The sequence below is a fragment of the Bos indicus genome, chromosome 5 (assembly GCF_029378745.1).
Source record: "Bos indicus isolate NIAB-ARS_2022 breed Sahiwal x Tharparkar chromosome 5, NIAB-ARS_B.indTharparkar_mat_pri_1.0, whole genome shotgun sequence".
Classification (NCBI taxonomy): Eukaryota; Metazoa; Chordata; class Mammalia; order Artiodactyla; family Bovidae; genus Bos; species Bos indicus.
In genome coordinates this window covers 119985409-120010286 of record NC_091764.1, presented here as the reverse complement: position 1 = coordinate 120010286, position 24878 = coordinate 119985409, and the positions used below count along the sequence as shown (strand labels likewise).

At 51.0% G+C, this 24878-nt stretch overlaps 1 protein-coding gene across 5 annotated transcripts in view; it reads right to left on the bottom strand.

Annotated features, from left to right (window-relative positions):
* Positions 1-24878, bottom strand: part of MOV10L1 (Mov10 like RNA helicase 1) — a 67977-nt gene that overhangs the window by 31382 nt on the left and 11717 nt on the right. For 3 of the 5 annotated variants that reach the window (XM_070790620.1, XM_070790619.1, XM_070790621.1), the window contains exons 4-13: positions 22446-22558; positions 21793-21980; positions 19231-19374; positions 18724-18968; positions 18286-18418; positions 13983-14177; positions 9128-9242; positions 5518-5695; positions 5179-5249; positions 3469-3560 (exon numbers count right to left, since the gene is read on the bottom strand). In XM_070790620.1, the coding sequence (XP_070646721.1) occupies positions 3469-3560; positions 5179-5249; positions 5518-5695; positions 9128-9242; positions 13983-14177; positions 18286-18418; positions 18724-18968; positions 19231-19374; positions 21793-21980; positions 22446-22558 (1474 nt within the window). Of the gene's footprint in view, positions 1-3468; positions 3561-5120; positions 5250-5517; positions 5696-9127; positions 9243-13982; positions 14178-18285; positions 18419-18723; positions 18969-19230; positions 19375-21792; positions 21981-22445; positions 22559-24878 lie in introns of those variants that run through there. The other 2 variants (XM_070790622.1, XM_070790623.1) reach the window with 2 other exon arrangements.

The window sequence follows — 24878 nt, the reverse complement described above, 5'->3', positions numbered from 1 at the left end:
CTCAGCTTTGAAGGCTCAGTTACTACTCAGTCAGTGGTTTGGGAGGAGATATAATAATTAGTTTGCTAGCTTTTCAGTTAAAAAAGATAGCCTATATGGTGTGTCATCTTTCTATAATCAGTGATCCCATGTGGGGAAAACTATTCATACTACTTGCATGTAGAAAATAATTTAACCTTGAATGTTAAAATGTGTGGCATAACCCAGAAAGCATCCGTCATGAATGCAAGATACTTTCAATAAAGTTACCTAGTAGGTAGTAAAAAAAAATAAAAAATAAAAAAATAAAGAGCAGAGATGTTAACTCTACTGACAAGTCTGTCTAGTCAAAGCTATGGTTTTTCCAGTGGTCATGTATGGATGTGAGAGCTGGGACTATAAAGAAAGCTGAGCACCAAAGAATTAATGCTTTTGAACTGTGTGTTGGAGAAGATTCTTGAGAGTCCCTTGGACTGCAAGGAGATCAAACCAGTGAATCCCAAAGGAAATCAGTCCTGAATATTCATTGGAAGGACTGATGCTGAGGCTGAAACTCCAATACTTTGGCCACCTGATGTGAAGAACTGGCTCACTGGAAAAGACCCTGATGCTGGGAAAGACTGAAGGCAGGAGGAGAAGGGGTGACAGAGGATGAGATGGTGGGATGGCATCACTGACTTGAAGGACATTGAGTTTGAGCAAGATCTGGGAGTTGGTGATGGACAGGGAGGCCTGGTGTGCTGCAGACCATGGAGTCGCAAAGAGTCAGACACGAATGAGGGACTGAACTGAACTGAACTTGCCATGAAGTGATGGGACAGGATGCCACAATCTTAGTTTTTTGAATGTTGAGTTTCAAGCCAGTTTTTTCACTCTCCTCCTTCACACTCATCAAGAGACTCTTTAGTTTCTCTTTATTCTCTGCCATTAGAGAGGTATCATCTGCATATCTAAGGTTGTTGGTATTTCTGCTGGCAATCTTGATTCCAGCTTGTGATTCTTCCAGTCCTGCATTTCGTATGATGTACTCTTCATACAAGTTAAATAAAGCAGGGCGACAATATATAGCCTTGACGTACTCCTTTCCCAATTTTGAACTAGTCTATTGTTCCATGTCTGGTTCTAACTGTTGCTTTTTGACCTGTACAGAGGTTTCTCAGGAGACAGGTAAGGTAGTCTGGTATTCCCATCTCTTTAGGAATATTCCACAGTTTATTATAATCCACAGAGTCAAAGGTTTTAGTGTAGTCAAAGAAACAGATTTTTTCTTCAACTCCCTTGCTTTCTCCAGGATCCAACGAATATCTGCAATTTGATCTCTGTTTCCTTTGCCTCTCTGAAACCCAGCTTGTACATCTTGGAAGTTGTCGGTTCATATACTGCTGAAGCCTAGCTTGAAGGATTTTGCGAAACGAGTGCAACTGTACAGTAGTTTGAACATTCTTTGACATTGCTCTTCTTTGGAGCAGTAACTTAATGTAAATCATCAAAAAATTATCTGGGAGAAAAAAAAGAAGAAATAAACCAAAAGAAAATAGATAAAAGAATAAAAAAGGGGGGAAAAGAACAACAAAAAGAAGGAAACAAAAACTTACCTGGGGCGAGCAGAACCTCTCTGCAGAGAAGTGCCCCCGGGCTTTCTCACTCACCTATGGCGGTGCCCGGCCCTCTTCGCACCCCACCCGGACGATGCCGAGTCAAGAAGCCGCCTAGGGTTCTGAGCAGCTTCCTGCTCCTTCTCTCTCCTGGGCTCAGATCCGACAGCGCCCCCACCCACCCTCCCGTCTGTGTCCCTCAGTCGGCTTCCTCTTACACGAGCTGCAGCTATGTTGCCTCTGCCCCCCAGCCCGCCCCCTCACTCAGATCCACATCCTCTCCTTCCTCTGTGAGCGTCCCGCCTCCTGTTTCAGAGCAACAAGCCCTCAGACGCTGCCACTCACCAGCATCCCGCCTGCGGTGCCAGCTCAGCAGCGAGAAGGAGGTGCCCCTGCCCCAGGGACCATGGCCTCCAGACTGCGTGCAGAGCCGTGTCCCCACCAGTCACTCGTGCTCCTGGTCAGCACACAAACAAGGGAGGGCCCTGGACGCTGGGCGCCTCCTCACTCACTGGCCTCTTTGTCCTGTCTTTTCTGCTTTTACAGGCAAACACCCCTCAAGAGGCCAACTCCACATCTGCACCATCCATTCAGCCTCAAGACGTTTCCATCTGGCTGCATTCCAAACACTGAGCGCTCTTACATCAGATGTGAAAAGCACGCGTGCGTGCTCAGTAGCACAGTCTTGTCTGACTCTGTGACCCCATGGACTGCAGCCTGCCAGGCTTCTCTGCCCATGAAATCTCCCAGGCAACAATACTGGAGTGGGTTGCCATTCTCTCCTCCAGGGGATCTTCCCGACCCAAGGATCAAAACTGCATCTTCTCCATTTGCAGGTAGATTCTTTACAACTGAGCCACCAGGGAAGACCAGACACGAAAAGCACTAATGTACAAAAGCTCAGGTACATTTCACTATAAAAACTACCACCTTTTGTTACTCAAAAGATACTTTAAGAAATGAGAAATCAAGTAACAAACTCACAGAAGTTATCTGTAGTGCATGAATCTAAGAAAGGTCTATATAAAGAATATAGCGAGAACTCTGACAAATAATAAAAATCAAATTACTCAATGAAAGACATGAGCAAGCATTTCACAGATGAAAGAACTTTACGGCCAACAAACAGGGAGATCGCTAACCTCAGACATGATCAGAGAAACACACCTCACGACCATAGAGGAAACAGAAGACACCTACAAGGCTGGCACCAATTCCGACGTTTCCGGAAACCAGGTTTCGGGAGGGTGACCTTGGGGGTCGCTCCTCGCACCGTGTGCAGCACTGGAGCATGAACAGCCCCAACTGCGACCCCCATCCTAAGTGTGCAGCCAAGGAAACCTGCGGGAGTGTGTGTACATGAGGAGGGAGTGGGCATCCACAGCAGAGCAGCTGGCACACAGATGGGGCAGAACACACGGGGCACAAGCGTGCCAAGGACCCGGCATGTGAACCTCACGTCGGTGCACACACAACTCCAGAGGCCACACGCTGCAAGTGCAGAGCAGCTACAGCCAACACACACCTTCCTGTGTGCGTGCGTGCGCGTGCGCATGTGCACAGACATAGACTATTCTTTTAAAAAGCGAAGAGAAACACAAAATCCCGGCTAACGGTGGGGGGCTTGGTGGAGGAAGGGAAGAGGTGGTTGGTGACACGTGACAAGGGGTGAGAGGGAGCAGTGGCGGTGGTGACCGAGCATGCAGATTCTCCCTTCAGGTCCAAGAAGGAACAGATGTACATATGTTTGCAGCTCGGTCTGTTACAAATGTGCACTGACCACACAGAGGGGCGGGAGCACCAGCTGCAGCACCCGTGCCGCCGCTGAGGCGTCAAGGGGCCGAGCGAAGCGGAGAAGCCCCGCTCCCAGCAGGGAGAGTCCCTGAAGCATTACCTGTTGTATGTAAATTCCACATCCATTGGTTCAAAGTTATATGCTTGTTCAAATTCTGGATTAAGTTTAAGAGTTACATCTTCTTCATGAATCTAAAAAGAAAAATATTTTACTTCTCATCTTTATGTTTGCTTTAGACAATCCTCTACCCATAGTCACAACTCGACATCAAAATCCATCCTATAGATCAGAGCTAAAATCTGGTATCTCAAATGTGTGGAAAAATACTGAAAAGACTCCGTCAGCATGCCGCTGCCCCGCCAGCCCCGCTAGCACACCCGCTGACTCCTCCCCCAGTGCACTCTCCTTAGGGCTCAGACAGCGCATGCTGGAGACAGGCTGCCACCTCCAAAGCAGACAAGTGAGTGAGCACTAACAGCAGGGTATGCTGACCACAAAAGTGCCTCATAGACAACATTCCGAAACTCCCTTCCAGCGGGACAGGGAACAATTTAGGGACCCTCCAGCCAAAGCTAGATCCTACATAACAATCCGAGATGAGCAGGATGGAAAACCCCGAGCTGAGGAGGAGCTGAGAGGACAGAAGCAGCAGGCAGCGGAGTCTCTCCCAAGAGCTGGGGGCTGTGACATGAGGCTAACTGTGCCCCTGCTCTTGACAGAAGCAAATGCAGGCACCAGGTCCCCAGTTTTCCCACAAGTTAAGACAAATGGAAATAAATCTGTAATCAAAGACCATCAAGCAGACAAGGAATCAAACCACAAACAGTGAGGGTTGACCTGCACAGTCGTCAGCAGATCGAGGTCCCCAGGACATCAAGTACTGACACTGTCATTTACAGAAACTTCAAAAGCCATGAAACAAAAAAACCTGGCAAGACCAAGATAAGCAAGCACAGGGTAACACAAGGGAACACAATAGGGCGTGCTTAGAGAGCTAGAGTCCGGGAGAAGAGGGAAGTGCTCTGCGTGTTCCCCCAGACGGGCAGGCCCTCTGAGGTGGCGGCCGGGGGGGGGGAGGCCAGTGCCAGCGCAGCCCAAGGAGGTTCCCAGAAGCACCGTGCCACCTGCCACACCATCTGGGGGCCCTCGAGGGCCTTGGTGTCTTCAAGGTACCCAGGCCATGGCGCCGGCCAAGGAGTTCCAGAGAACTGAGTGAAGCAATGGATTGAGACCCAAGACAGCCCTAGCTTCGCCTGGAAGCCCAGCACTCAGGAGCGGCAGCTCCATGGACGGTCCTGCAGGAGGATCAGCAGGGGCGCCCTCACACCCTGAGGCCGGCACTTGCAGCTTCAGCTCTGGACTCTCCAGCTTGTGGTGCTGGTCGTTCCCCCAACCAGCCTGGGGGTAGGGCCATGGGGGTCTCACCCCTGACAACTCTGGCCCTGCTTCTGCTGAGGATTTAGTCCACAGAGTGGCCCTTAGGGGCATGACCAGTCTACCCTCTGGGACACATTCAGAACACTCAAATCTGAGTAAATGCAAGCCTTCCACGTGATACCTATGTGATACCCTGATATCCACGTGATAACAGGTAAGCACGCTGTTCATGGCTGAAAGTGATAGGATTTCTTCAGTTACAAAATTCTCTTCATGCATCACACTTACTTAAATATTCACTTGATCCCTGATTTTTCTAAAATGCCGTCAACACCCAGGGGCCCCCTCCCCCGCCCCCGAGGCAGGTGGGTCACCTCTGAGAGCGGTCTGCTGGGCCGGCCCCACATGGACTGATTAGCAGCGGCCTCTCACCTCAACCACGTAGCCGATGTACTCAATCACGTGTCCGTTGTACTCTTGGGTTTTTAAAATCAGTTTATCACCTAGTTAAAAAACACATTACCACATGTAAAACTACAAACTCAATAAACTTTGCTGCTATACTGTAAGATAAAACACTCTGAAGAAGTGGAATAAGCGAAAAAACATTATGGGGTCAATGGCTTAAAATCACATCAATGTGCTGAGAGAGCTACCCAAAGCAAAGGCAACTCGTGTGACGACAGCGCTGCCAGTTAAAATGTTCTATTCCGTGACTGTGTCCAACGTCTGCCAGTCCACTGAGGAAAACACGAGACGTAACAAACCCACCTGCATACAGAGAAGGCCTACTTTCAGCCAATCCTGGGACCTCCAGAACTAGCAGATCCCCGTTTCTTTTCAAAGTGACCCCACTCATATTATACTCCTTCAATTCTATTTCTGCATGAATCTCCTCCAGCCAGAGCAAAGTTGAAAACTTCTCCTTGTAGTTTGACATGTTTAATAGCTGGAAAACAAGGCAGCCTGTTAGTGAGAGCAGAGCAACACTCCACTCATATCCACGTCAGGAAGCCAAAGGAATTGACTAACCAGTCTTCAAACGCTGATGACCAGGCAAGGGCAGGGTGGCGGCCTTGAGACAGGGAGCCATCTCAGTGAGCCCCACAACCTCCCAGCTCCTACCCAGACAGAGCTGCCAGGCTCAGCACAGCGTGAGCCCAGGCAGCCTCGAGGTCTCTGTGCTGAGAGGGTGGGGCTGCGGGTCCCAGGAGGCCGAATGCCAGGGAAAAGGTGCAGCCCAGTGGTCTGGAGCTTCCCAGGAGCTGTGAGGACATGAGCGTGAGAACCTATGCCAGGTGGGGCAGACGTGTGGGGCAGGAGCAGGGAGGGGCTCCTCAGCCTCTGCATGGCTGACACCAGGGTGGCTGCCTGTGCGGGAGGGCTGAGCTGTGCAGGGCATGGCAGTGAGTAGCATCTCTGGCCTCCACCCCTTGGAGGCTGCGGGCACGCTCAGTAGTGACAACCGAAAGTGTCTCTTGGGGGAAAGTTCGCTGCTGAGAGCCACTGGGTTGCAAAGAACAATTTCCAGAGCTCACACAGGGCTGAGGTGCTGCGGGCCCCCTAGCCTAAACAGAAAGGCCTGAGACACAGGGGCACTGGGTGCAGGACTCAGAAGGGATCAGCCCTAAGAAAAAACCACTCTGGTCTAACGAGGCTTTAAATGCAGGCTGAAAAATACCCAACCGCTCCCAGCTAACCCAACTGCATCCCAGAACAAAGTTCAAAGCTACTTCCAGGAATACAAGTACCAACAAAGTAGAATGCAGAATGTTTAGCATCCAAACAAAGATGACCAGGCATGGAAATAAGCACAAGCCACAATCTGTATCAAGGAGAAAAACCTATCCACAGAACAATAAAAATGACCCCTGGGAGTAAGCCAGACAGAGAAGGAGAAATAGCCCTTATATGCAGAATCTAAAAAGAAAGGATATAAATGAACTTTACAAATCGGAAAGAGACCCACAGACTTAGAGAAGGAACTTATGGTTACCAGGGGGAAGAATGGGGGGAAGGGATAGTTAGGGAGCTTGGGAGGGTCATGTACACACTCCTCTAAGTGGATAACCAACAAGGACCTGGGGTAGAGCGCAGGGACTCTGCTCAATGCCGAGCACGGGAGGGCGTCTGGGAGAGCCCGGATCCATGTATACGCATGGCCGAGTGCCTTCGCTGTTCATCTGGAGCTATCACAGCACCGCTGATCAGCTCAACTCCAATACAAAGTAAAAGGCCCAAAAGGAAACCAACCAACCAACCAAACAACCCTGGGACAGAATCAGTGCACGAAAACCTAACACGGTTCTCTTACATATGTACATGCTTTACATATTTAACTATATACGTTCAAAAAGCGGAGGGAAAAAACGGAAGTGAAAAGAAAGCTGGGGCAAGACGAAGCATATTAAGTAGAGAAGTTAAAGTGGAAATGTTAGTCACTCAGTCATGTCCTACTCTATGCAACCCCATGGACTGTAGCCCACTAGGCATCTCTGTCCATGGGATGCTCCAGGCAAGGATACTGCAGTGGGCTGCAGTAGGGAATCTTCTCCAGGGGATCTTCCGCACCCAGGGATCAAACCTGAGTTTCCTGTATTCTCCTCCTGCATTGCAGGTGGACTCTTTACCATGTGAGCCCCAGGGAAGCCCATTAAGTAGAGATACAGAAGATGTAAAAGACCCTCACTGAACTTGTGGAGGCAATGACTGCAGTGTCTGGAGGGGTTACATGCCGCAGAAGAAACATCAGTGAACTTGGAGACACAGCACGGCAACCACTCAGAACGCAGCCCAGAGGGGAGAAGTGAAGGGAGCAGCCGGCAGCCTGGGCTAGCTCATGTGGCCGCACGTGCCCGTCACAGGAGCCTGGAGAGCAGGGCAGAAGGAACACGTGAAGACAGAATGGCCAAGAACCTGGAAATCTGAGAACTGCAGGTTGAGGTCATCCAATAAGCCAAGAACCCAAGCCAAGAAACGTGAAGAACGTACAGCAAGGCACACTGTGAATTAAATGCCTTAAAACTAGTGAAAACCCTAAAAGGAGATAGGGGAAGTACAGACGTCATACAAAAGAATAAAGCTGAGAAGGAAAGCAGCGCCTCCTGGCCCAGAGGGCCCCTCCCAGCCAGGGCGGGGAGGCGCCAGCTGTGGAGGCGCCCCAGGAGGGGCCACGCTGCGGGAGGAGGTTACAGGGTGCAGAAGTGCTGAGTGACAGGTGCGCTATTTTGGTTCTGTTACCACTGCTGAAAGGAGCCACTTTCTCCTGGGAACTGCACTCCCGAGGAGGTCATGTTCTGGCGCCCAGGCCGGGCCACAGGATGCCCACAGGACAGTCCTGGATACTGTACGAGCACCGCCCTGGGATCCGCTTCTCAGCCCCAGGTTTGCTCTGAGTTACTTTAGGGCTAGTTTGCTGCTCTGGCCTCAGCTCAGGCCGACAGGCATCACTGCAGCCACCCAGGCCTCGCCTGTGGGCGCTGTTCCTCGCCTGTGGTCCGCCAGCCTCGGGTACTGTCTGCTGCTGGTGCCCTTGTGGCGTCCTCACTGCAGGAGGACACAGGGCCCAGCTGACACGCTCCGTCTGTCCGTCAGTCTGCCTCAGTGTCAGGCGTGCTCCTAGCTGCCACATATCCATTGGCTCAAGCTCTCCTTTGACACAGGGCCCGTGCAGCCTCTCCTCCCCTCTTGCCCCGAATCAACACAGGCCAGTCCTCACTCCATTCACCCTCTCCTCAGCCGACAGACCCCCAGGTTCTTGGGAAGACGCCTCCTGGAGACAGGGTCGTGCTCCCCTCCTCCCTGCCAGCGAGGCAGACATCTCAGCTCCCCTTGCACACATGCAGGCTCCAGCCCTGCCGGGGCTCACTCAGCACTGCCCTGCCCTCGGCCTCCCAGCCCTTCTCCACCCGTCACAGCAGACAGGTTGGGAGCAGGCCTCCTCCAGCAGGCATGAGAAAGCCCGAGCACACAGCACTGGGAAGGTGAGGAGGGGCTGTCCTGGCAGGGGACGCCCGAGGGTCGGGGTTGGGGGGCAGTGCCCTCCCCTCCCGGCTGCTCTGCGCAGCTACAGGCCTTCCTAGTGCTCAGAGCTCCGGCAGGAGTGGAGAGCTGCTGAGGCTCAGCCACATAGGAGAAAGGCCAGGTGCGGAGAGGGCATCCCCAGAGCCCTGGTGCACGTAAGTCCATGATACTGTGAGGACGGATGTCTCCAGAGGGACCCAGCGATGGTCTCCACGCTCAATATTCTGACACTCCCAGCTCCCGGGGTGAAAACCAGCCCACATGACCTCTGAACTCGACAAGGGTTCATCCTGAGCTTGTCAGAAAACAGCTTGAGTGTGGAGAAGAATCAGTGCTTCGCATAAGACACGTTCCTTACCTCCGCAAGTAGCGGCTGGAAGGTCAGGATGTCGATTTTCTGTTCCACACACTTTTTAAGCCTGTCTGGTATCGGGTACTGCGGGAGGAAGCTGGGAAGTTGTCGTCGCGAGTTCCTTACGAGAGAGAGGCTCAAGTCAAAAACAAAACATCCTCACAAGGCACTTTCTACCAGATGTCTTCACTTAGACATCCTCACCAAAAACCACTGACACCTGGGCTCTGGCCTCGGTCCTCAGTCGGTAAAGTGTCACTCTGCTTCGGGACCCGCTCTCCGGGCCTGTCCTCCTGTGAGCAGGAGCAGAGTGCTCCACCTGCGACAGGAGAACAGACCTGATGCCCAGGCGCCTCCGGAACCAGGGAATTCAGAGACGTTGTCTCTAAGCTTCTAATGAGCTCAACTGTTCTTTTCCTTCCAGTTTCATGAGGACACTGACAGATTCACTGAAGACATTGAAGGTGTGCAGTATAATGACCTGACTTACATGCATCAAGAAGTAACGACCACTCACTGTCTCATGCAAACACAAACTTGAAGAAGCAGAAAAAAATATTTTTCCCTGTGATGAGAACTCCCAGGTTTCACTCTGTTAACAACCTTTGTGTAAAACCCACGGCAGTGCTGACTGCATCTGTCACACCGTGCGCCGCACCCCCAGGACGTACTCACCTGGTTAACAGCAGTGTGCGCCCCTGACCTCCTTCATTCAGTTCCCCTCCCCTAAACCAAAGTGGTGACCACAAATCTGATCTCCTTTTCTATAACTTTGTTTTTGATGTATAACTGACCTACAACACTGTTAGTTCCTATTAAGCAAGAGTGATTCGATATTTCTGTACATTTCAAAAAGGATGATCACAGCATAGCTAAGATATGTCCTTCTGCAAAGACATTATTACACTGTTATTGACTACATTCCCCCCATTGGGAATAGCTACCTATCCACCCTCCCAGGCATCTATCCATACATCCATCTATACATCCATCCATCTATCCCTCCCATCCATCCACCCACATCTCCATCCAGCCAGCCTCCATCCATCCATTTCCAGCTTCCATCCATCCACCCATCAATCCATCCATCCATCTATGGTTATTTAAGCTGCGTAAGTACAAACACATTTAAACAACCCTGCATTCTCACTCCCCTCCCCTTGACTTCATACTTGACATCTGTGGTGTGCCCCTTATGTACTGGGCTTCCCAGTTGGCGCTAGTGGTGAAGAGCTCGCCTGCCAGTGGAGGAGACATAGAGACGTGGGGTCAGTCCCTGGGTCAGGAAGATCCCCTGGAGAAGGGTATGGACACCCATCCAGTATTCTTGCCTGGAGACTCGCAAGGCAGAGGAGCCCAGTGGGCTGCAGTGCACAGGGTCACAAAGAGGCGGATACAACTGAGCAGCCAACACTGTCACTTAGCTTTGTTGTGGGCACATATGATTTGACTACTTTTGCCTTTTAGCCTTATTACTAGCTTTATACGAGGCTGTTTTTTACAACCTTTACCATATACTTTTATTTTTCCAACAAGTTTTCTTTCATAACTTTCACACTTTCTTTTGTGGCCTTTTCTCTTTTGCTAAAAAAAAAAAAAAAGTCCCTTTACAGTTTCTTGTAAGGCTGGTTTGGTGATGCCGAATTCTTTTAGCTTTTGCTTGTCTGTAAAGCTTTTGATCTCTCCATTAAATCTGAATGAGAGCCTTGCTGGGTCGTGTTCCTGGGTGTTGGTTTCTCCCTTTCATCCTTTTAAGTATATCCTGCCACTCCTTTCTGGCCTGCAGATTCTGAGACATCAGCTCACTGTCATGCAGGAGTCCCCTTGTGCCTAGCATGCCTCTAATGCTCTGCGTCTGCCTTTTCCCAGGTTAAGTACAGTGTGTCCTGCTACATTCCTCCTTGGGCTGATCCTGTTCGGGGCTCCCTCTGCTTCCTGGCCCTGGACGTCTGTTTTCTTTTCAGGATCAGGAAGCTTTCTGCTGCTCTGTCTCCACTTGTACTCTCTGCCCCTGCCTCTGTCTCTTCTCCCTGTGGGGCCCCTATACCGTGAATATCTACACACCTGACGTCGTCCCAGTGTTCTCTTAATCTATCCTCATTTCTTTTTACTCGTTTCTCTTTCTTCTGTTCCACCTCAGTGATTTCTGTCACTGTCTCCCAAGCTTGCTGATTTGTTCCTCCATATCATCTAATCCACTGCCGATTTGTTCTAGGGGATTTTCCATTTCAGTTACTTCAGTCTTCATCTGTTTGGTTCTTTACATTTTCTAACTCTGTTGAAAACTTCTCACTTCTCGCTGCATTCATGCACTCTTCTCCCAAGTTCCTTGATCTCTGCCATCATTACCCTGAAATCTCTCGTTCAGGAGGCTTGTCTCCACGTCACTCAGTTCTTCTTCTGGAGTTTTACCTGTTCTTGTATTGGGAACACATTCCTCTGTCATCTTGTTAACGTTATTTATTTCTGGCTGCACTGGGTCCTTGCTGCTGCATGCAGGCTTTCTGTGGTGAGTGGGGGCTACTCTCCACTGCAGCACGAGGGCTTCTCTTTGCAGTGGCTTCCCTCATTAAGGAGCACAGGCTCTGGGGCACGCAGGTTTCAGTCGCTGCAGCATGCAGGCTCTGTAGTTATGGCTCACAGGCTTAATTGCTCCTTGGCAAGTGGGATCTTCCCAGACCAGAGATTGAACCCATATCTCCTGCACTGGCAGGTGAATTCTTAACCACTGGAGCACCAGGGAAGCCCTCCTCGGTCACCTTCTGTCCAGCTTGCTGTTTTTGTTTCTGAGTATCTGGTGGGGTGGTTACATTTCCTGACCTTGGAAAGTGGCCTTTTGTACACGTCCTATGCACCCAGCAGCACACTCCCCTCTGAGCACCAGAACTACATGCTTCAGAGCTACATGTGCCCTCTATGTGGGCTGCGTGGATCCTTCTGTCATGGTGGGCTGACTGCTGTGATTGGTGGGTGAGGCTGCCCCTGGGCTGGACGCTCCCAGACCCTGCCTTGTGTGGAGGCTGCTGGCCACTGGTGGCTGGGGCTGGGTCTTGGAGGGCTTAAAGCAGCCTGTCTGCTGGTGGGGTGGACAGATGCAGATGCTGGCAGTTCCAAAGGAGCCAGGCCATCAGGACAGGCACTCCAGGTCACTACTTTGATGGTGGGAAACAGATGTTTGTTTTAGGGATGCTCCTGAACAGGAACAATGTGTTAACATTCAAAGTGGAAAAACTGACCAGGGAATTAAAAACATGTGCTCCTGCTCTATTTTACTTCTCTAGTTAAGTCAACTTGTAATGAGAAAGCTGCTTGGAGCACCACTGAAGACAGCTGGAGGCTCTAGAAAGCTCCTGTAACTGGAGCCCAGCCCTGGGGACCCACTGCTTGCAGACCATGTGACTTCTTGCTCCTGTGCTCAGCTTCCATCCCTAGAGCCACCCAACCTGACCACTGTTCACATACCTAGTGACTGTTACTGCTTATTCATTACTACTGACTGTTCAGAGCCAGAAACTGTACATTTAATCCTCATAACTGGGACTTCCCAATGGTCCAGCAGTTAAGAATCCACCTGCCAACTCAAGGGACACAGGTTTGATCCCTGCCCTGGGAACTAAGATCTCACATGCCACTACTGAGCCCACGTGCTGCAACTGCTGAAGTCAGTGCAACCTAGGGTCCACGTTCTGCAACAAGAGAAGCCACTGCAATGAGAGCCCTCACACATACTGCGAGCCCTGGTCACAGCAACTAGAGAAAAGCCCACATGCAGCAACCAAAAACCTGTACACCAAGACAAAGACCCAGCACAGCAGAAAGAAAGGTCCTTACGATCACAGGCAGGGCTGGGGCAGGACTATCGCTTCACAGATGAGAGCAAGTCAGAGAGGCTGAGAAACTGGGCGGGGACGACGCGGCTCCCTGTGCATGCTGGGAGTCACACTGGGCGGGGACAACACGGCTCCCTGTGCATGCTGGGAGTCAATAGTGCTCCAACCCAAGGCCGACAGCGCACAACACTCCAACGGTCCTTCCAACAGACTCAGCCCACAACTGAGTTGAAGTCCACATCTTATCTTCAGTTGTTCCCAGGTAGGGTGTAAGCAGAAACTCAGGGTTTCCCATTACAGAAAAGTAGCACCCATCATCCCAGGGGCTCAGGGCAGCAGCTGAGGCCACAGACCCACAGGACTAAGTTGTGAAAACCCTCCCGTCTACAGGTCATGATTTTTGGCACCAAACTTAAAAAAGCAAAATCTACTTTTGAGAGCTTCTGGGGTCTATTACTACAGATGAGAAAAGGTGGACATAAAGCACTTTCCCCAGACAACGTCCCAGTTAGAGGCTGGGTGGGCCCCAACCCCCAGCCACATGTAGATAGCAGGTTACAGGATTTTTTTTCCCTTAATTTCACTTTTGAAAGCTGTCACATCTGCAAAAGGGCTTCAGGCAACCAAGTGACCCTCAAGCTCCCTTGATAAGTGACACTCGGGTGCTGTGGACAGCTTACAGAGGCTACGCCAGCCACGTCTCACTGACTCCTTCCTGCTGGGTGCCCGTGTGCGACATGGGCTCTCTTGGAAGCTGGGTGGCTGTGCTGTTGGAAACATGAAGGGTGGCAGCAGCTGAGGGAAAGGGTCAAGTCCTATCCTGCTCTGAGAGTCACCCTGAGACCAGCTGGGGTCGCAGGCCCCCCGCCTAGTCCTCACAGTGTGCCCCCAGGACAATGATGTAAGAGGCTGCACCACAGCTATATCCCTTTATCTGGATGTCTGCCTCCCCTCAACAGCAGCACTCGTGTGTGCCCCTCACACCGCGAGCCCAAGATCTGGGCCTGCTTTTTCATTCCTGCTCATGGTACCTTTTCTGTGTGGTCACGACAACTGTGGTTTTGGTGGAAGCTAACACCTGGGAACTTTTAGACTTCTTCCACGAAAAGGGTTCGCGGACGGCTATCAGTGACTCCTCCTCACTTACAACATTCACTTCAAGGTATCGCCCAATTATGAAACTGGAGAAGCAAAGCAAAAGGAGCTCCCTGCAGCGGCCAGAATTCCTGGAAAAATAAGACACAATTTAGTGTGTGTTATAAGTTAAGACAGGCAGATCGAACACAACCTCCCTTTTCAATCAGGTTAAGTCACAGAGCTAGCAAACTAGTCACCTTTAGCCTTTATAATTCTTTTACAGGAAAAAAGGAATGTTTTACAATAAGTAATGTAACATTTTCCCAACATAAAATCAGTTCAGTTCAGTCGCTCAGTCGTGTCCGACTCTTTGCAACCCCGCCAATCACAGCACACCAGGCCTCCCTATCCATCACCAACTTCCGGAGTCCACACAAGCCCATGTCCATTAAGTCGGTGATGCCATCCAACCATCTCATCCTCTGTCGTCCCCTTCTCCTCCTGCCCTCAATCTTTCCCAGCATCGAGGTCTTTTCCAATGAGTCAGCTCTTCGCATCAGGTGGCCAAAGTATTGGAGTTTCAGCTTCAACATCAGTCCTTCCAATGAACACCCAAGACTGATCTCCTTTAGGATGGACTGGTTGGATCTCTGTGCAGTCCAAGGTACTCTCAAGAGTCTTCTCCAACACTACAGTTCAAAAGCATCAATTCTTCGGTGCACAGCTTTCTTTACAGTCCAACCCTCACATCCATACATGACCACTAGAAAAACCACAGCCTTGACCAGACAGACCTTTGTTGACAAAGTAATGTCTCTGCTTTTCAATATGCTGTCTAGGTTGGTCATAACTTTCTTTCCAAGGAGTAAGCATCTTTTAATTTCATGGCTGCAATCACCATCTGCAGTGACTTTGGAGCCCAGAAAAATAAAGTCAGCCACTGTTTTCCATTGGCCATGAAGTGATGGGACTGGATGCCATGATCTTAGTTTTCTGAATGTTGAGCTTTAAGCCAACTTTTTCACTCTCCTCTTTCATTTCATCAAGAGGCTTTCTAGTTCCTCTTCACTTTCTGCCATAAGGATGGTGTCATCTGCATATCTGAGGTTATTGATATTTCTCCTGGCAATCTTGATTCCAGCTTGTGCTTCTTCCAGCCCAGAGTTTCTCATGATGTACTCTACATATGTTAAATAAGCATGGTGACAATATACAGCCTTGACGTACTCCTTTTCCTATTTGGAACCAGTCTGTTGTTCCATGTCCAGTTCTGTTGCTTCCTGACCTGCATACAGGTTTCTCAAGAGGCAGGTCAGGTGGTCTGGTACTTCCATGTCTTTCAGAATTTTCCAGTTTATTGTGATCCACACAGTCAAAGGCTTTGGCATAGTCAATAAAGCAGAAATAGATGTTTTTCTGGAACTCTCTTGCTTTTTCCATGATCCAGCGGATGTTGGCAATTTGGTCTCTGGTTCCTCTGCCTTCTCTAAAACCAGCTTGAACATCTGGAAGTTCAGAGTTCACATATTGCTGAAGCCTGGCTTGGAGAATTTTGAGCATTACTTTGGTAGCGTGTGAGATGAGTGCAATTGTGCGGTAGTTTGAGCATTGTTTGGCATTGCCTTTCTTTGGGATTGGAATGAGAACTGACCTTTTCCAGTCCTGTGGCCACTGCTGAGTTTTCCAAATTTGCTGGCATACCGAGTGCAGCCCTTTCACAGCATCATCTTTTAGGATCTGAAATAGCTCAACTGGAATTCCATCACCTCCCCTAGCTTTGTTCATAGTGATGCTTTCTAAGGCCCACTTGGCTTCACATTCCAGGATGTCTGGCTCTAGGTGAGTGATCACACCATCGTGATTATCTGGGTTATGAAGATTTTTGTACAGTTCTTCTGTGTATTCTTGCCACCTCTTCTTACTATCTTCTGCTTCTGTTAGGTCCATACCATTTCTGTCCTTTATTGAGCCCATCTTTGCATGAAATATTCCCTTGGTATCTCTAATTTTCTTGAAGAGATCTCTAGTCTTTCCCATTCTAATGTTTCTTTCTATTTCTTTGCATTGATCACTGAGGAAGGCTTTCTTATCTCTCCTTGCTATTTTTTGGAATAGCTTATTTAACTTACCTTTAACTTACCTCAGGTAAGTTACCGTTACCCTGCTTTTGTAACTTATCTTTTCTCCTTTGCTTTTCACTTCCCTTCTTTTCACAGCTATTTGTAAGGCCTCCTCAGACAGCCATTTTGCTTTTTTGCATTTCTTTTTCTTGGGGATGGTCTCAATTCCTGTCTCCTATACAATGTCACGAACCTCCATTCATAGTTTATCAGGCACTCTATCAGATCTAGTCCCTTAAATCTATCTCTCACTTCCACTGTATAGTCATAAGGAATGTGATTTAGGTCATACCTGAATGGTCTAGTGGTTTTCTCCACTTTCTTCAATTTCAGTCTGAATTTTTCAAGAAGGAGTTCATGATCTGAGCCACAGTCAGCTCCTGGTCTTGTTTTGCTGACTGTATAGAGCTTCTCCATCTTTGGCTGCAAAGAATATAATCAATCTGATTTCAGTGTTGACCATGTGGTGATGTCCATGTGTAGAGTCTTCTCTTGTGTTGTTGGAAGAGGGTATTTGCTATGACCAGTGTGTTCTCTTGGCCAAATTCTATTAGCCTTTGCCCTGCTTCATTCTGTATCCAAGGCCAAATTTGCCTGTTACTCCAGGTGTTTCTTGACTTCCTACTTTTGCATTCCAGCCCCCTATAATGAAAAGGACATCTGTTTTGGGTGTTAGTTCTAGAAGGTCTTATAGGTCTTCATGGAACTGTTCAACTTCAGCTTCTTCAGTGTTACTGGTCAGGGCATAGACATGGATTTCGGTGATATTGAATGGTTTGCCTTGGAAATGAACAGATCAGTCTGTTGTTTTTGAGACTGCATCCAAGTACTGCATTTCCAACTCTTTTGTTGACTGTGATGGCCACTCCATTTCTTCTAAGGGATTCCTGCCCACAGTAGTAGATATAATGGTCATCTGAGTTAAATTCACCCATTCCAGTCCATCTTAATTTATTGATTCCTAGAATGTCAATATTCACTCTTATTCACTCTTGAAGTGCAGCCGAGAGTAGCTACCCCATGTCTAAGGTCAGGGCAGCAGCTGAGAGGAGCTACCCCATGTCCAAAGTAAGGAGCAGCGGCTGCGCTTTCCTGGAGCAGCCGTGAAGAGATACCCCACAACCCAAGTAAGACAGCAGGTACTGAGAGAGGGCATCAGAGGGCAGACAGACGGAGAGCACAATCAGATAACTGGCCAATCTGATCACACGGACCACAGACTTGTCTAACTCAGTGAAACTAAGCCGTGCCGTGTGGGGCCACCCAAGACGGACAGGTTACGGTGGAGAGGTCTGATAGAATGTGGACCACTGGAGAAGGGAATGGCAAACCACTTCAGTATTCTTGCCTTGAGAACCCCAGGAACAGTATAAGATAAAATCACAAACCTAAGATAGTACTGTTTGTGATTCTCAGACTTAAGAATAGGAAACACACGTCCAGTGTTCCCAAGAGTGGTCGGAGCTGTGCTACACAAGATGCCGTCTCCCTGTGCCTGTCACCCATGTCCCTCTGCTGCTCGAGGCCAGGCCACGTCACAGGGCACACAGGCACCAGCACTGAGTGCTCACTCGAGGCCGCCCTCTGTGCACAGCGTCACCCTCAGCCTGAGGCGAGGCGCTGATCTCATCAGAGCCACCCTTGGACCAATGCAGAACCAGCAGGCGTAGATGAGACGAGAGAAGGAAGAAGGGCTGCACCCAAGCTCCTAGCTGACAGGTGACTGGGGAGTAAGAGCCCAGCGTTCTGGACACAGGGGAGGAGGCAGAGAGGGGACGGGCCCACAAGGGCTCAGGAGCCGCCATCTGGCCAGCTTGCCTGGGTGGAAGGGGAGGGGCAGGAAGGGCTCAGGGCGCGCTAAAGGCAGGCACGGGGGCACTGGCTCCCTGGGCTGAGGGGGCTCATGTCCTCCACCAGTCAGGAGTCAGGGTTGGGTACAAGCGCCTCAGTGGGTACCCCTACTCGCCCCCTGGACTGGACCAGTTTTCTCCAGTGCTTTTCCTTGTGATTTTGTCCCACCAAAATAACCACTAATCCTTTTCACAACATCCCACCCAGAAGGACCACATGTGAGACAGAACAAGAGCATGTGCACATGTCCTAAGGTCAACTCCGTCCACACCCTCCAGCCACGTACTTTGCATCACACGTGATCACGATCCGAGTTTCTCCCCCTGCAGGGATGAGCCCATCGGGTTCGGACTCTGTCACCTGCTTCTGTGGTATGTTCTTCTCCTTTACTCCATTTTCTCCTTTACAGGCACAGTCACCTAGGAGATGAAATTTAAATCTAAAATTGGACCAAACGTGAGCTGTTCTGACCGCGGTGGTGTTGCTGGAAGGGTCTAGCACACACAGTGCCCAACAGGCAAAGGCGCACAGGCAGGCTCTCCCCAGTGTAGGGTCGTTCAGAGGAAGCGGCTCGTCTGAGGCACACTGGGCGAATCTCCAGCTGTCAGCCCCGAGTTACCAGAGTAACTGCCACCCACCAGCCCAGACCCTGGAGCAGCTGCACCGGCTCCTGGCCTGAAGGTGCTGGTGCGGCTGATCCAATGGTAACAGCTGAGACGGCTACCTGAAGAGACTTCTTTGCTGTTCACCGAACTGCTCTCCAGGGTCTGCCAGGTTCTGCTTTCCCCGCAGCTGTCTAGTGAGTTAATATTTTTATCTGCAAAATCCTTCTCCTTCTCAGGAACACAAATAGGATACACTTCGGGGCACACCTGGGCTTTATCCAGCATCTGAAATCTGAACTGTTTAGCTTTATCCCAGCCACCCAGCTTGCAGCTGACTAAGTTTTGAGGAACGTCTCCTTTATTCCTGGAAAAAGAAAATTAGCTGTGAACAGAGACAGGATTTTTAAAGCTAAAACACTATTACCGTAAAACAGAATTCAATGTATAAGAGAATGACAATTGAAAGTACTTCTAACCGACTGTAAGTGAAAAGGCTACTTCAGGGCGGAAAAACTAGAAAGATAGACATAAAGCGAAAACCAAACAGGGAAAGTAAAGTTCACGCTACACAAATTCTTCCGTCACAGCTTAAAACCCAGTGGTGTAATTCTGAGTGGCAAACTTACTCTACCCAAATCACCATATTTTTGCTTTCTCCTTCTTTCAGAGTTCCAAAATTTGTCATCCGTGTGACTTCAATATCACCTTTGTTTTTGAGCAAAAGGGCTCCACAGACCTCTTCGGCAGTCTCGGTGGCGGGAGAGAAGTCCCTGGAGAAAGCACCAGAGGATGCTGTCAGGTCAGCCGGCAGGGGCGTCCGGAGGCCCTGCCCTACTGGGCGGCACTAGCCACAGTGGGCACGACACGGAGCCAAGCCCCAGAGAGGCGGCGTGGAAGGACACCCTGAGGACCTCTGGGCAGGACAGCAGGTCACCCTCACGAAGAAACCACAAGCCTGCTGACTCCAGAGGAGAGGAGCCCCCGCAGTGACCCCGAGGGTCTAAGAGCAGGCCGCCTCCACCAGAGTTCCCCAGAGACCCAAGCCCCCTGTACCCAGAGGGAAGGGCACTCAGCACTCCTCCTCAGACCCTCCCCTCGGCTGCAGGGAGGCGCTTGGCTTGTCAGGGACCCATTTCATTGGGAAAGAGTCTGGCTTCAGAGTATCTGAAACTAAAGAATTTTTATCTTCAGAAAAGGAGCAGATGCCGCCCTCCTGAGGAGGGACCGTTCGTTCCCTCTGTGCTGACACGGCTGTGAAGTGCAGGTGCTGCGTCCACCATTCACTCGCAGCTCCTTCCCATCCCTGACCCACTCCGTGCCACTCAGAAATGGGCTCCTTCACACCTGCCCCTGTCCACACACCGGCAACATCCTCGACCTCAGCCTGCCCGCCCCCTCAGATCCGTTTCAGTCACACACCCTCTCCTGTCTTCCCCTCCTTGGCCGCACAGCCAGCCCTGCCGAGCCTCCCCCCAGCCCAGCGTGCTGTGGGGGTGGTCCTCTGTCCTACAGCCGGCCAACCACCCAGGGGCTGCGGAGAACTGGCTAATGGGCTCGACCCACCCAGAGCCTGGGGGCGGGCCTAGGACACCACCACAGGCCGGGCCTGGAGAAGCGCAGGCCCTGCCGCACACACAGTGCTGATGCTGGCCTTCCGACCCTTGAGTGGGTGGGGGACAGTGGGTCTGAGGGCAGGGCAGCATCCTCGACGTGGGGCTACAGCCTGAAGGCAGGACCAGTTCAGGAGGAAGCAGGGCCAGGGCAGCAGCACAGGGCACGGCACACATGGATCACATGCTGGGCCGACGGCTCCTTGTGAGGACAGCTGCTCCCAGCAGACCGAGGGGCCGCGGGGGACCATGACTGGTCATCACCCTCCCAGGACCAGCTCCCCTCCCTGGATGGAGCAGAGGCCACTGCAGCTGGGGCCCAAAGGAGGCTCGCCTGAAGCTTGCCACCCACAGCCAGGGAGCCCCTGCCCACGCCCCCACCCACCCCATTCAGCAGACGTGAGTCCTCTGGAGACAGAGAGCTGCAGCGCAGGGTAAGGGAAGTGCTGGGGAGAGGCAGACAGGTGGAGCAGTAGGGACCCAGAGTCCTTCTGATGGACAGACTGGCCCTAAGGGCATGCTGGCAGCTGTTTTTCCTGAATGGTCAGTTGGGCCAGTCCCGGCCACCCTCCCACGGCCCGCCCCTGCCCGCAGCCAGCAGGAATCCAGTTAACTGTGGTATAAAGAGGACAGTCAGGGAATCGTGTGTCTCAATGACCTGGGGTCTCCTGAGAGTGGCACGAGGTTCTGAGCAACCATGACACCTGTGTGGGCAGGGCCTTGGCTTCTGCTCCAGCAGCTGGTGGCCAGCACGATCTTGTGGCAGGGGTGGTCCTCACACCCCTGGGCCCGTCAGACAGGCTGAAGCCAGAATTCCTGAGCTTCCCTGCTGGTAGGGGCGAGGGCAATGTTTCTCACACGCTTCACTGCTCCGCAGATGGGCCAAGTCATTCTCCAAAAGGGGAGCAAGCCCCGTGGGACAGGAGGAGGTGCCCACCAGGTGATCTGGACACGGCAGAGCTGCCTGCCATGTCCCTTGCTCTGCCCACAGCTTACCCGCAGCACACCCTCCTGGCCAGGCCGGTGGCCCACTTCTCCCGAGACAGGCTCCCCGCCCTGCGGCTCACAGACCCTCCTCCCACACATGCCCTGCTTCTGTGAGACCACCAGACAAATAGGACTGCTTAGGAGCAGTCCTAAGGGACTGCGCTAGGGGCAAAGTGCTGCTAAGGGAGCACTAGGGACAAAGAGTAGAGGCAGGCAAGATGCAGGGCAGTACTGCTGCTCAAACCTGAGCTCAGGAAGGCCTGGAGCGCTCATAAACACGTGTTGGAGGTGGTCTGGGACACACAGAGAAGAATACGGATACAGCAAATTCAGTAACGCTAAAAATCTGCCATGTATAACATGTTCTACAAAACACCAATGTGTGAAAGAGTACAACTCACAAAACCCAGGAAAACATGAAGATCATCAGCATGAGACTGAGGCTCAACGGGCCACTTTTCACTCAGCCTTCAGCCAACCATGAAGAGCCCTCAGCGCCCATGAGGTCTCCCTGCAAGCCGCCGGCTCAGGGGATCTCGTTTTGCTGAGCCAGCGCTCAGCCGCACGCTGGGCCCGCCCCCGCCTCCTCACCACGTCTGCACCGGAGTCATGCACAGCGCCCTCCACACGTAGCAGGACTGGCTGCTCTCTACCACCACCACGCTGACCACATCATGCCTGCGCGGCGTGTAGCCTTCTGGAAGCTTCAGGGAGTCCAAGGTGAAGAAGATGCAATCATCGATCACCCCATTCCTCCCACAGAGGCTGGACACACAGACCTGCAAGCACAACACTAGGGCTGGCAGCACGTGCACGGTGGGGCAGAGACCAGCACCAGAGGCCGGGCTGCCGTGGCCAGGGAGGAGCGGGCCTGCTCTCCGGTGAGAAGCAACGCCCCAGATGGTGCAGGCCAGGCAGAAGCCCGGAGCCGGGGCCGCGGGAGCAGCCCGGGGCACACTGCACCTCCTCTCACAGACTCCATTCCCTCCTCTGCTCCAGTCCCGACTCCCCAGACCACAGCTCTGCCAGAAGCACAGGCAGAGCCCACACCCACTCCCTGGGTCCCACCATCAGCCACTAACACTGAGTACCCTGTGACCTAGAATTTAACTATGCCAGCATGCAGGCCGGCCTCCAGTTGTCTTGGTAAGAAGTCAGGGTCTTCTCTGGCCAAGACGGACTGTCACTTAACCTGACCTCCCGGTGCACCCAGGACCCATGGACACTTGAGGCCCGGTACCTACCCGGTCCACACGCTTGTACCTCAGCGGCTTCACCGAGATGGCCTCGCTGCTCCATGTGCCTGGCCGGATCCAGTACTCAGCCTCCACCCAGTCTCCCTTGCAGGGCTCGAAACCTCCAAGGCAGGGAAACCAGGCAAGTTACTTGGTGACATTGAAACATTAAAGTGTACAAGAGACTCTGAAGTTACCTTTCAGAACATTGTTACTACATGTATATATAAAGTATATATTATGTATGTTAATTATATACAATTATGTACTGTATGTAATCATACGTAATACATAATTATATATAATTGTATGCTATATGATACACAGGTATATATATTATGTTATACTTATATAGCAATTATACATACATGCATATATAGCATCAAAGAAGGCAATGGCATCCCACTCCAGTACTCTTGCCTGGAAAATCCCATGGACGGAGGAGCCTGGTGGGCTGCAGTCCATGGGGTCGCTAAGAGTCAGACACGACTGAGTGATATCACTTTCACTTTCATGCACTGGAGAAGGAAATGGCAACCCACTCCAGCGTTCTTGCCTGGAGAATCCCAGGGACAGGGGAGCCTGGTGGGCTGCCATATATGGGGTCGCACAGAGTCGGACACGACCGAAGCGACTTAGCAGCAGCACCAGCAACATATATAGCATGCATGTACCCAAGCACTGTGGTTGACAACTGCGAGGTGAGCTCCAGGAGGCATGGGTGTTCGTGGCGCTCGTCTGCCAGCTCCATCAGACACCAGGAGCACCCACCCCAATCCTCCTCATCAGGGGCGCGTGGGAGGCAACCAGGGAGGTGCATCCACACCCGAGGCCTGGGCAGCTGCGTCCGCCCCAGCCCAGGCAGGGGAGCCCTCCGTGTCCCCTCAGTGTGCCTGGGAAGCGGCGGGGCAGGCAGAGAGTGGGGAACTACAAGAGCAGGGACGTGAGGCAGCAGCTGAGCCGCTGCGGTACGTGGTGGAGCTATACCTGCTGATAATCTTTTGGTTCTTTTGTAATAAACATTTTTATTAAGCTGAGAAGACAACAGTGCCTAATAAAATACTGAGTTTGCTTCTCAAGAAAGCTGATGATAAGCACAAAGCAGCCCAAACATCTACGGACACTGCTTCTCACCAGGGGCCACCCAGCATGGCACGGGCAGCACAAACCCACAGGAGACACAGCTCCTGGGCACCAGCTTCCAGGTCGGTGAGTTTTTTAGGAAGATGATGCCCAGAACCACAAGTTAACACGCCACTGAGAAACCTGTACTTGTTGTTTTGTAAGCCATGCCTTCATTAATCAAATAATTGACATAATTCTGCTAATTTTTAATTCTGTATCTTCCAACACACACGAGAAGTGAAGCAATAACTACTACTGTGTTAGCTGTATAAAAGTTATTTTAAAGAGAAAAACAGTGAAGCAAATCAAAAACTAGTTCATTTTTTGCCCCATCAGAATCATGGAATCAAAGTAAAGATTTTGGAAGACCATTCTGTTGAAGGAGATATATATGACGTTATTGTGAATGCTACTGTAATATAGTTTAAAAACCCAACACTGGAGAAAAGATTATTTGCTTTTACCATGATCACGCACATAAGTGCAAGTTTTGATGGAACTGTAACAGAAACAAGCTCCCTGCGCGCTGAGAATCCCGTGGGGTAACAACGTATGGGAGCCACCACGTGCCCACAGGCCCAGGCCTTCCTTCCCCCATGCTGTGCTGGTCAGTGAGTGAAGGACAGGCTGCAGCCATGGAGACTGACAGAGCATGCAGGCAACGCAGCCTCAGAGCCTGTGGCAAAGCCAGTGTTAAAATGAACAGATCGTAGGGCCTGCTGGCCTGGTCCTCTTGCTGGCAGTCTGAATTTTACGAATGGTTGAACCTCTGAAGAAGTGCTTTGTAAATCAACCCTACAATGGTGCTCCTTCCACCTTTTACAGGTGAGAGCTCTAAATTTTGGTTACAGTTTGTTCAAAATCAGTTGGCAATTTTTAATTACTCAGTAAACGTGGAAGCAAACAATCTTCGAGTTTACAGAACTCCTAGGTGGTCCGGTGGTTAGGACTCAGTGCTCTCACTGGTGAGGCCCAAGTTCAACCCCTGGTTGTGGAACAAGATTTCACAAGCTGTGCAACATGGCAGGGTAGGGGTGGGGAGGGATGGGGGTTGAGCGGGAGATGGAACAAAAGAAAAAAAAAACCTTCAGTTTTAAAACTTTTGTGAACTGCAGTTATTGAGAATATAGCCTGTAAACATGACATGGTGACACCCGCTCCCACAGAAGCACAGAGAACCTGAAGCAGGGAGACCCTGTGTGATGGCTCAGCTCAGGGCTGAACACTGGACATGATGCCGACCGCCTGTGTAAGGAGCCTTTCAATCAAGCCCTCACTTTTAGTTGGATAAACTGATATTCAGCAATGAATAACTTA